General features: G+C 36.8%; 2 protein-coding genes across 2 annotated transcripts in view; both read left to right on the forward strand.

The window, feature by feature from the left end:
- LOC137240639 (uncharacterized) overlaps positions 1 to 12,818 on the forward strand; it is a 108,984-nt gene that overhangs the window by 27,304 nt on the left and 68,862 nt on the right. The window lies entirely within an intron of this gene.
- The window catches only part of LOC137237427 (prolyl 4-hydroxylase subunit alpha-2), a 60,321-nt gene that overhangs the window by 6,029 nt on the left and 41,474 nt on the right, over positions 1 to 12,818 (forward strand). Inside the window, exons 4-5 of the mRNA XM_067761036.1 lie at positions 4,845 to 5,086; positions 6,301 to 6,455. Of these exons, the coding sequence (XP_067617137.1) occupies positions 4,845 to 5,086; positions 6,301 to 6,455 (397 nt within the window). The remainder of the gene's footprint in view (positions 1 to 4,844; positions 5,087 to 6,300; positions 6,456 to 12,818) is intronic.

The raw sequence follows: 12,818 nt of genomic DNA on the forward strand, positions 1-12,818 counted from the left end.
GTGATACACAGCGAATTCACTGCCCACAAAATATATGTATTTTTAAATTTCCCTCATGACGACGCCCAATGTTCGTTTTACCGAGATTTCCCCTTCGTTTATGTCCATTCGGGACGTTTCCTGTCTGTTTGATCTATAATTTAGTTTAAATTTACGTTTTTCCGTGCAGTTTCGTGGAGCTGATTACGTTTTTTTAAATTATCAGACTGTCTGAAGAAGACGTGGTAGCATTGTAACGCGTAGGAGGGAAGAGACAAATTTAACCTTATCTTCACAATTCTCAGGCCAAAATCTGCATCAAAGCAAAAAGAGGAAATTCCTGTTTTCTGATATGAAGGCAAAATACCTTTTAGTGGGATTCAACGCCTACAAATTTTGATCTGCACATCACGAAATGTGGCCAAGTGTTACATCTTTGAAGTGAGTGATCTTTGGAAGACGTCTAGCTATCATTAGTGTCCATTTTAACCTGTATAGGTACACTTTTGTCATCCCTGGGAAGCCATCTAAGGAAAGATACTCACATTATCCGATATTCCTCCTGTCGCCAGTAGCTGACACTTGAGGCCATCCTGTGACTTGCCAACCACCAGCAATAAATTGTGGACTGGACCATGGACCAAGAATCCCACCTTCTAACAGTATAGACTTACCAAAATACTTGAAGACAATAAATCACAGCACGTTACTGCAAGACTTGGATGGCTCTACCCTTCCACCCTGTATCAAAAGGTGGACTGCAAACTATCTGCATGGGCGGAAGGAATCGGTCCTGTTCAGGAACGTAACATCAAAGCCAAGAGGAAGTAAGAATAATTGCTTCAGGGTGGTGTCCTGTCCTCGCTTTTGTTTAATTTTTACATATCGAAGCTCCCTGCCCTACCCGAAGAATTTCTTATTGTTTTATTATGGTGATCTTTGCTGTAAAATTAACACTATCTCCTTAGCCTTTCCAGTTTTTTCGCCTCACGAAACTTGGCACTATCACCGACCTAGTTTTTGGTGGCCACACTTATGACGAGGACGACACAAATGTCGAAAACATTGGACATCAACGTTGATGGCATTACTTTACCCTTTCGCCGAAACCTCAACAATACTGGGTGTGACGTTAGATAATGACCTGCAAGTCTGCATTTTCGCAGAGCTGTTACGGGATGCTTTCTTATGTGGCCAGAACATCATCTACACAGTGAGGTGGGAATACTCCCCATAACATAAAGGAGAGAAACGAAATGCTAAACAAATGCCTGGTATATGTTTTGTACTCAAAAACATGGTGATCCGAACAGACATCTGATTGAATAGGCTCTACCTCCATAGGCATAAGGAGGCATCTCCGCAAGCACAATTAATCAATCCAGCCAACAATAACAGGCCGTTTGAACCAAGATAGTTAAAAATCTCTCAGAGCCAGCCATAAAGGAGTTGGAAAAGTCTTATGCCGATAAATGCCCGCGAACTCTGTTCTCAATGTTCAATAATAGAAACTCGCGGACGAGAAAAGCAGACTTCCCAGAGTTATGCACGTCACTCTTGCACAACTTCGATCTAGAAACTGTACTGCCATCCATTCCAAAAACTCCGTCAAATTCAATTACTATCTTTGGGAGTTTTGATGCTAATAAATTTCTACGACTATAATTTATAACTAAGCAAAAACTCGTTCAAACTTCATATTCAAAAATAAAAGATTTTAAATTTGATCCATACTTAAAAAATCTTTAAAAAAAATCAATTTCTTCTAATTTTACTTGTTATACTTAATTTTTTTTTTTTTTTACTATCCAGAATCAACCTCCACACATGCGTAGATTAGGACCAACAAACGACTTTAACACCCTTGTCTCTTCGGTCCAAACTTACTGCAACGTAAAGTTTTCTTGGACTTTTGTTCAAGGACATCGATGACACTTTTTGAGTCATTGCACCTATTGGATGAGACGAAGCACTGCTATAAGATGAAAAAGATGCGATATCACTAGATATAAGTTTTGACCGTTCTAACATAAGTAGTATATATACCTTTAGAGACTACCGACCACTTGACAATAATGCTTTATTTTCTGACCTATCCTTTGTAAATTGGTGTGAATGTTGGCAACTTCCGGATGTAACGACAAATTAGAATTTCTAAATAATAGAATTATGGAGGCTTATGATAAGCATATACCTGTTCGCACTCGTAAAGTTAGGTCCGTCATGCCCGTGGTTTAAGAGTAGAGTATTGGCTGCAATTAAAACACGTAATAAGGCGTACCGTAGCTGGAAAAGAAAAAAGGGTGATACGGACTGGGAATTGTTAAAGCTGCAAGGAACCGTGCTACAATGATTATACATGGGGAAAAGTCAAAATATTTTTCATGTAAGTTAGATCCAGCACTTCCACCAAGTACCTTGTGGAGAAACTTAAAAAGTTTACGTGTCTGTGGTAAAGACGTCCATGAATGTACTCTCAGTGCTGATAACTTAAACAATGCATTTCTAAATAGCGCTATGAATAGTTTGAACTTAGTGGATGTCCAGCCGTGTGCTTCTGCATGCTTTACTGGTAATACCTTTGCGTTTTCGTCGGTATCGGAATGTGATATTTTAAGATGTATTCACAAAATAAAAACAAACGCAATAGGATTTGATGGTATTCCAATTAAATTTATAAAAATTATTTTGCCGTTTATTGTGAGCACTGTCACACATATAATTAATCATGCAATAACCATGTCCAGTTTCCCTGCCCTGTGGAAAGTTGCTATGGTGAAACCTGTGGCTAAAAATAAAATAGCAAGTTCTCCTGGTGATTTTAGGCCAATAAGCATTTTACCAGTTTTGTCTAGGGTGATTGAGAGCTTGCCTGCTGAGCAAATCAGTACATTTGTGCATCAATATAATTTACTTTCCCCAAATCAGTCAGGATTTAGAGTTAAGCACAGCTGTTCTACGGCTGTTATAAAAAATATTGGATGATATTCGCTTGCCTTTTGACAAAGGTCAACTTTCGCTGCTGTGTTTCCTTGATTTTTCGAAAGCATTCAACTCGGTTGATCACAATTTGCTTTATTATAAGCTAGAAAAATATTTTGGATTTGATAGCACTGCACGGAAAATTATTGGGAGTTACCTATCAGACAGGTCTCAGTTTGTTTGTAATGGTAATAGTGTGTCGGAGAAAAAGTGTATAACCTCAGGTGTTCCCCAAGGGTCCATACTTGGCCCTCTATTCAGCTGTACTTGTCTAGCAATTTCTGTGATATGAGTGATTTATGTCTTAAAGTTAGTAGTGATTTAACGTCAATATCTTGTTGGGCGAGAGACAACGGCCTATCCTTTAAGGCTGCCAAATCATATGTGCTGCCTATTCCTAAGAAAAATCTCTCTAACATTAGCATTCCTCCAATATGCATTGCGAGCACACCTTTAAAAACTGGCAATAAAGTCAAGAATCTTGGATACATAATTAACTTTAATCTCACTTGCTGTGACCACATAAATGCTGCTGTGGGTAGGGTTTATGGTACCTTGCGTAGTTTACGGAAGTCTGAAACATACACGCCGTTTCAAATCAGGAAAAAATTAGCCATGTAACTCATTCTACCTATACTAACCTATTCTGAGCTAGTTTATAACAAGCTAGACTCTATATTTGCTCACAAAATTGATGTTGCGTTTAATTATGTCACGCGTTACGTGTTTGGGTTGAGAAAGTTTGACCATATTTCGGCCTGAAGGTCTACACTTCTAGGTTGTAGTATATTCAATTATCAGAAGGCTAGAAGTTTTCTCTACCGACTAATTCAACAACAAACGCCGTTGTATTTATATAACAAACTTGTGTTTAGTAAATCCACTCGTTCATTTAATTCAACTATTCCTTTATTTAACTATGTTAATTCCACGAGACTGTTCTTTGTCAACGCTGCGCGTCTCTGGAACTCCATTCCTGCTGGTTTAAAAAAAAACCCCAAACCAAAACAACTAAAGGAGAATCCTTCTTAGCTACATTTCTACTTGAAAACCTACTCTTACCACTAAAATATCTGAATAACTATATCTATCTATATCTTTATCTTGACTACATTCACATTTTCTCAATTATTCATTGTGTATTTAATTTATTATTATATTAAAACAGTGTAACTTTCTTTCATACTACGATAATTACATATTCTTTTCACATTGGTATGGCTTAGTTTAAGTTCAAATATTTGTACGCATGTCGAAACCGACTATCAATACTAATTCATTGTTGTGCTAAAAAAGATTTCAATATCTTATTGTGCTAATTTTAAAGCCTGAATAAATGTTAAATGTTAAATATCCCATATATTACGTTAAAAACAGAGGTGACATTGTCTGAGTCCACAGCTCAAGTACACACTTCATTTCTTTGGCATAGCCCTATATATATATATTTCAGGGAAATCTAAATTTAAGGAGTCAGCATACAATTAGCTCTTTATTCCATTTTCTAAAGCCTCGATCGATCGTCTTCCGTTTGAGTTGGTCTCTCTAACGCCATATTTGTTAAATTTAAAGGAATTCCGTAACTTCGGGTGACTCATATTTTGACATCGCCATATTCGGGTTGTGAAAATCACTTTCCATATTTAGGGACTGGGGTATCGGGCTAATGATTGCACCCGTTATTAGTAATGTTCCTTCATTAATTCAGGCTGCTCTGTACGCGGTACGTTGGGTGTTGGATAAGAACTTAATGGTAAAAATTTTCATTAGCCGTTATTTATGAAACACCCTGTATATGTTTGAATTTGTGAAAATATTGACTCTTTACATTGTATTTGTGTAACTTAGTATATATACATATATACATATATTTATTTCTGCAGCTCAGTTATGTCCTGGAGCGACTGTCTGGAAATTGGTCGTAAATCAGTACAAAATGGTGATTTCATGATGGGGAAATTTTGGATGGAAGTGGCATTAGGTAAACTGCCTAATGAAGGAGCTATATTTGCGCTGATGGCGAATGTATCAGAAGAAGTGGTTCAAGTTAATGATAGCAATGGTGAGGTAGACAATGCACGCCAAGAAATAAAGCAGGCGCTGATAAAAGCTGAATTGAAAATGGGTGAGTATATAAAAGTTTGTGTGTAAGTCGGTAACCGCAAGACAATAAATAAGGCTTTTGATGTTTATCAGAACTTGTATATTGTAGGTTGTTATTTACAGGTATGTACTTATGTATGTAGTATGTACATTTGTACATACAAATGGAAGAGATTTAGATGTAAATAATTATATAAAGCGCGCCAAAACTTATCTCCTTTAGCCCTTTTCCACCGTTAAGGAAATCTTTTATCCACCTACATACATATTTGAACGTATAACCATCATACATACAAAGCAGACCTGTGAAGTACTGAGTACATACTTGTACTAGTACCAAATAAGTACAAGTACTCAAGTACTTAAATTCTAAGTAAAAAGTATTAGTACTACAATACTTGTACTTCGAATCCGAAAGTACAAGTAGATATACTTACGAAATACTTGCAAGTATACGAAAGTACTTTTTCTGATAAAATATGTCAGTTTATTCATAAATGAAAAATAAAAATATGAGTGAAATTCATATTAGAAAGCAACAAGAAGTAAAACAACATATTAAATAAGTATAAATAGTACAACAGCTAACAATATAAAAGTAGTTTTGTGTTTCCCTTGATTAGTACTAGCTTTTCAAACGAGAAGTCCGTGATTGATTGCCTTCTAGGTCTATAAACAATGCCTGCTGAGGAAAATAAACGCTCTACTGGGTCGGAGGAAGCTGAGGGTGTATTCATTTAGAGTGGCAGGTCCTTCATAAGAGGATAACTCTGAAGCATATTAAAATCTGTTGATGTATCATTAAAATACCTGTAAAAATATTCTTCAACAATTTTGTCAAAGTTATGTGATCGTAAGGGTGCTGGTTGATCCGCTTCAAAACCGTTCAATACTTATCAAAGTACTTCGAAAGTACTAACAAGTACTTTACTTGTACTTCAACAATTCAAGTACAAGTACCTCGATACTTATACTTGTACTCATTTTTCGAAGTACTGAGGTACTGATACTTGTACTTTTTCTTTACAGGTCTGATACAAAGTTATATAAGTTTAGGCATGCGACTATTAACATATTATCCACTGCAAATTTATATTCATAAATTTGTACAACAAAAGTAACATCTGTATTTGTGAAGAAATTTGTGTAATGCAAATTTTATTAATTAAAGTAAATAACTGAAATAAAATCGAATTGAGAATCAGCACCTCAAATGAAAAATTGTATTTCTTTTAGGTAATCTGGATGTTGCTCTCGATATGGTTAATGGAATGTTGCAGAAGCATCCTAAAAGCAAATATCTGCGTAAAGCGAAAAATCAAATTAAAAATGACTTACGAAAGTATTCTGGAAGACTTAATAAAAAATTGACGGGAAAAAACAAAGGAATAGTAAGTAGCGCTTTGAGCTTTTATTTGTCGTAACTTGAAAAGTCTTATTTTGGTTTTAGTACGCAATTTATTCTCATGACATTACAAGAAAGTGTTAAGTTAGGTAGTATGAATGTTCAGAGAAACTGTGCTATTTTTCTAATGGTAGTTAAGGTTGAATAAAAAAATTCAATTCGCAATAACCTCAGAAGAGTTTTTAGGCCGAGCTTCGCTTCCAATTTGTGTAATGATTCTTTTAATTTTGCCTTCAAATTGGCGGGACGAGGCCTACATGTTTTAAGGCAACTCCAAACGGCATTTGAAAAGCAGATGAGAATTCACTGGGGAGCTTTTCATGGCAGAAATACGCTCGGAGTGTTTACCAAATCGCTCTCCTCAATTAGAAAGGACTTTTTCTAAATTTTTCATATTCCTATCCTTCCTTATCAAGTCATTTTTTATACTCAGTTGAGCAGAGCTCACAGAGTATATTAACTTTGATTGGATAACGGTTGGTTGTACAGGTATAAAGGAAACGAGATAGATATAGACTTCCATATATCAAAATCATCAGTATCGAAAAAAAATTCGATTGAGCCATGTCCGTCCGTCCGTCTGTCCGTTAACACGATAACTTGAGTACATTTTGAGGTATCTTGATGAAATTTGGTACGTAGGTTCCTGGGCACTCATCTCAGATCGCTATTTAAAATGAACGATATCGGACAATAACCACGCCCACTTTTTCGATATCGAAAATTTCGAAAAATCGAAAAAGTGCGATAATTCATTACCAAATACGGATTAAGCGATGAAACTTGGTAAGTTAGTTGAACTTATGACGCAGAATAGAAAAATGGTAAAGTTTGGACAATGGGCGTGGCACTGCCCACTTTTAAAAGAAGGTAATTTAGAAGTTTTGCAAGCTGTTATTTGGCAGTCGTTGAAGATATCATAATGAAATTTGGCAGAAACGTTACTCTAATTACTATATATCTGCTTACTAAAAATTAGCAAAATCGGAGAACGACCACGCCCACTCTTTAAAAAAAATTTTTTTTAAATTCAAATTTTAAAAGAAAAGTTAATATCTTTACAGCATATAAGTAAATTATGCCAACATTCAACTCCAGTAATGATATGGTGCAACAAAATACAAAAATAAAAGAAAATTTCAAAATGGGCGTGGCTCCGCCCTTTTTCATTTAATTTGTCTAGGATACTTTTAATGCCATAAGTCGAACAAAAATTTACCAATCCTTGTGAAATTTGGTAGAGGCTTAGATTCTAGGACGATAACTGTTGTCTGTGAAAAAGGGCGAAATCGGTTGAAGCCGCGCCCAGTTTTTATACACAGTCGACCGTCTGTCCTTCCGCTCGGCCTTTAACACGATAACTTGAGCAAAAATCGATATATCTTTACTAAACTCCGTTCACGTACTTATCTGAACTAACTTTCTATTGGTGTAAAAAATGGCCGAAGTGCGACTATGACCACGCCCACTTTTTCGGTATCGAAAATTACGAAAAATGAAAAAAATGCCATAATTATATACCAAATACGAAAAAAGGGATGAAACATGGTAATTGTATTGGTCTATTGACGCAAAATATAACTTTAGAAAAAAACTTGGTAAAATGGGTGTGATACCTACCATATTAAGTAGAAGAAAATGAAAAAGTTTCGCAGGGCGAAATCAAAAGCCCTTGGAATCTTGGAAGGAATACTGTTCGTGGTATTACATATATAAATAAATTAGCGGTACCTGACAGATGATGTTCTGGATCACCCTGGTGCACATTTTGGTCGATATCTCGAAAACGCCTTCACATATACAACTAAGGGCCACTCCCTTTTAAAACCCTCATTAATACTTTTAGTTTGATACCCATATCGTACAAACACATTCTAGAGTCACCCCTGGTCCACGTTTATGGCGATATCTCGAAAAGGCGACCACATATAAAACTAAGGCCCACTCCTTCTTAAAATACTCATTAACTTTTTTCATTTGATACCCATATCGTACAAAAAAATTCTAGAGTCACCCCTGGCCCACCTTTATGCCGATATCCCGAAAAGGCGTCCACCTATAGAACTAAGGCCCACGCTCTTTTAAAATACTCATTAACACCTTTCATTTGAAACCCATATCGTACAAACGAATTCTAGAGTCACCCCTGGTCCACCTTTATGGCGATATCTCGAAAAGGCGTCCACCTATAGAACTAAGGCCCACGCCCTTTTAAAATACTCATTAATACCTTTCGTTTGACATCCATAGTGTACAAACGCATTCTAGAGTCACCCTGGTCCCCTTTATGGCGATATCACGAAACGGCGTCCACCTATGGAAATAAGGATCACTCCCTTTTAAAATACTCATTAACACCTTTCATTTGATACCCATATTGTACAAACAAATTCTAGAGTCAACCCTGATACACCTTTATGGCGATATCCCTAAATGGCGTCCACCTATAGAACTATGGCCCACTCCCTCTTAAAATACTCTTTAATACCTTTCATTTGATACACATGTCATACAAACACATTCCAGGATTACACTCGGTTCATTTTCCTACATGGTTATTTTCCCTTATGTTGCCACCATAGCTCTCAACTGAGTATGTAATGTTCGGTTACACCCGAACTTAACCTTCCTTACTTGTTTTTTTTTAATTTGAATGCAGTTTGTTATTTATAAGCTTTTATTTACTTTCACTTTTGTTGTCTGTAATGGAATCTTGCAAGTTAAATTTGATACACTTCCCGGTGTCCGATTGAGCTGAAATTTTGCACACATGTATAACTCCGATGACAATGCAATTTCACTTTGTTAGAATTCGATAAATTAATCGATAACACAGTTATCGGTAAAGATTTGTATTTACTTTGGCATAACAGCCTAAGTCCCATACAAACCCGCCGGTACCTATCCGTGGATTGTGATATTTGGACGTGGTGAATCACGCGTGTCACGCGTGGTGAATCTCAATGCTTGCGAAAAGCGGTGACACAACCCTCTGTTGTATTTCTGTGTATAACCAACATAGCTGAATTTTTAGGGCTGTTTAACCCTGTAATCTTTTCGGTAATTTATTTTGCTTTTGGAAAAATTACCTATTTGAAAAAAGCTGGCTGAAAAATATTGGCATAACAGCTTAAGTTAAATCAAGAATGGAAAATCTTTGGAAAATTTGAGCAGATGTGGCAATTTCGCGTGTCCGTTGAACGAAATATTGACAATCTGCTGATCATCGCTAAGAAATTAGCGACATTCCATCAACTAAGCAGCACTTTAGCAATACTACTGTTATTATTTGGCCGCTCAAATACACAAATATTAATTGTGCATTAAATCTAAAATATACAAATACACCATAATAATTTACACGGCCAAAGCCATAATAATTCACACGGGTCATCAATTCTTTCTCTGATTCAAAATCTGAACTACCAGCGCTACCGTCAACAGCTCAGTGTCATCATTGCCAGTAGCGCCAATAACACCAAACTCGTGCCTGACACACAAAAGTCGTTTCACTCAATAGCGCAAGTAAAATGTACTACGCACTCACTACTAAGAAGCGTCAAAAATTCGCTTGGAGTAATTTCGTCAATGAGCTACCATTGAGCTGGCACCGCATTGGCGCTGGCGCCATGCAATTTACATCACTAAAATTGCGCGAATGCCCAGGCTCATGACTTTGTTAATCCAGATGGTGAAAACAAACACTCAAAGGAATGCAACCTTGCAAACAACAGCCGTCATTTTCAAAGTGTAAAAATTCTGTGATACAACGAACGCTAACGCGGTTAGGCTCTTATCGGTAAGTGTTGCATACTTTTCTGCGCACTTGATTTTGTTTTACAGATTTTTGGCGATGGAATTTTAGCTAAGCGAAAGTTGGAATATTAGCCGTGTTTTTTATACACGCGTATAGGTTTACGTTTGCGCGTGAAAAAAAACGCCTATCCTCGCTTACATAATGCTTACGAGACCCATCTAGCGGCAGTGGTTAAACAACTAGCTACAGCGTGTACCGAAAAGCGGAGACACGACCCTCTGTTGTATGCCTGTGTATAACATATAGCTAAATCAGTTGCGATGAATTATGGACACACATAGAATACATAGAATTAGTGTAGGGGGTGAAACAAAAACACATATTTCAGTAACATCTGCGTATAATCAAAGAGAGTAGATTAATAAGAGGGAGCATTGTAGAGTCGTTCATTCTCCACAAAGTGGAACGGCTACACCAGGAATACACCATACATTTTGCACCTGTTTCGTTTTCACCATCGGGATTAAAAAAGTCATGAGCCTGAGTATTCCCGCAATTTTAGTGATGTAAATTGCATGGCGCCAGCGCCAATGCGGTGCCAGCTCAATGGTAACTCATTGACGCAATTACTCCAAGCGAATTTTTGACGCTACTTAGTAGTGAGTGCGTAGTACATTTCACTTGCGCTATTGCGTGAAACGACTTTTGTGTGTCAGGCACGAGTTTGGTGTTATTGGCGCTACTGGCAATGATGTCACTGAGCTGATGACGGTAGCGCTGGTAGTTCAGCTTTTGAATCAGAGAAAGAATTGATGACCCGTGTAAATTATTATGGCTTTGGCTATTATTGGCTGTGACTTTGAACTAAATAAATGTTGCGGACATAACAAGCAGAGTCATTTTTGAGTTTTATATTTTAGATTTAATGCACAATTTATATGGGTGTGTTTGAGCAGTCAAATAATAACAGTAGTATTGCTAAAGTGCTGCTTAGTTGATGGAATGTCGCTAATTTCCTAGAGATGATCAATAGATTGGTCAACATTTCGTTCAACGAACACGGGAAATTGCCACATCTGCTCAAATGTTGCTGAATCACGTTATCCGCTGTCATAAAAAGTAACACTGCTGCAGCTCGAACACACCCTATATCGAGAAAGTAAGAAATAGACAACTTAGCTTTTTTTTACAAATCGCTTGGCTGAGATTTTCATTTGTTGATTTAACTTAACCTGTTATGCCAATATTTTTCAGCCAGCTTATTTTCAAATAGGTAATTTTTCCAAAGGCAAAATAAATTACAAAGTTAAACAGCCTTATAAAATCAGCTATGTTGAGGCGGACAGCATAGCAAAAAGTATGGTGAATTCCTGGTGCAGCCGTCCCACAATTTCCACAAAGCTTTAGAACTCTACAATGTACCATCTTATATTTAGAGAGTCTTTGGTATAATGCGTATTGAAATTTATTAGTACACATTTTATGCGCAGCAATTTTGCTTCGTATTTCAATGACAAATTTCACACGAAAACAAACCAAACACGAGAATAGTTCGTGAGAGACCGTTTTAGCTTGTATCCATATGCATCATAGCTTATACTTACACAATAATTTTTGTATGTCAACGAATAGATCAGGCTAGCTGCGCTTGGTTGTTTTATACGTACTCATACTCAAATTGCTGCGGATATATTACAGGCATGCTTAACCAACGAAACGATATCATTTCGTTACGATAATCAACGTTAATAAACAAAACGATGTCATTTCGTTTCGTTTATTAACGTTAAGATCGTCAAATTAACGAAATGATTTCGTTTCGTTTTCTGCCATATCAAAACGAAATCAAATCGTTTATGTTGATTATTAATTTCAAACTATGCTGGCAAAGCTGATTGATGGCGGAGTCATTAAAGGTGAAAGCATTATCCAAGCTGATTGCAACTTTTCTCATGAATTTTGACAGTACGAACATTTCTCAGAGTATTTTTGACATTACCACCAACGAATTACACAAACAAATTACATAGAGTTTGTGTGTGTATGTGCGCTCGTTGTTGCCACCTTACTGCTTCACCATGGCTATAGCATTGCCAGCACAATTCAAACAAAAAGTATCACGTTTCTGTTAACGTTTTTAACGCTAACGAAAGCTTTTCGTTTCGGTTAAAAACGAGAGACAATTTATCTTGATAATTTCTTTATCGATAATATTTCGAAGTGTTTCAACGGAAACGGTGGAAATTTTTTGATAAACGATTAGCTTAACGTTAAGGTGCATCCCTGATATATTAGAGTATCAAAAAAGTTACCTGATGCCGATCTCTGCCACAGAGAAAATTTGTTGGTTATGAATGTTGATTTTTTCTGATTTATTATTAGTATTTATGACCCAATGCCAAGGTGAGCACGTGCCGAGGGCTGAATGATATGAGGGTGTATAAAAATTTCATATCGCTAACGTTGCGCCTCAGGGTACCAGGGCGAACCCTGTTGTACTGAAACCCTTATCCCTCTACAATGGACCTCTGGGGGGATGGGCCGTTTTTGTCCTACACTCGTGGGAACAAAATGAACAAAAAGAAAGAAACT

The sequence above is a fragment of the Eurosta solidaginis genome, chromosome 1 (genome assembly GCF_040869045.1).
Source record: "Eurosta solidaginis isolate ZX-2024a chromosome 1, ASM4086904v1, whole genome shotgun sequence".
Lineage (NCBI taxonomy): Eukaryota > Metazoa > Arthropoda > Insecta > Diptera > Tephritidae > Eurosta > Eurosta solidaginis.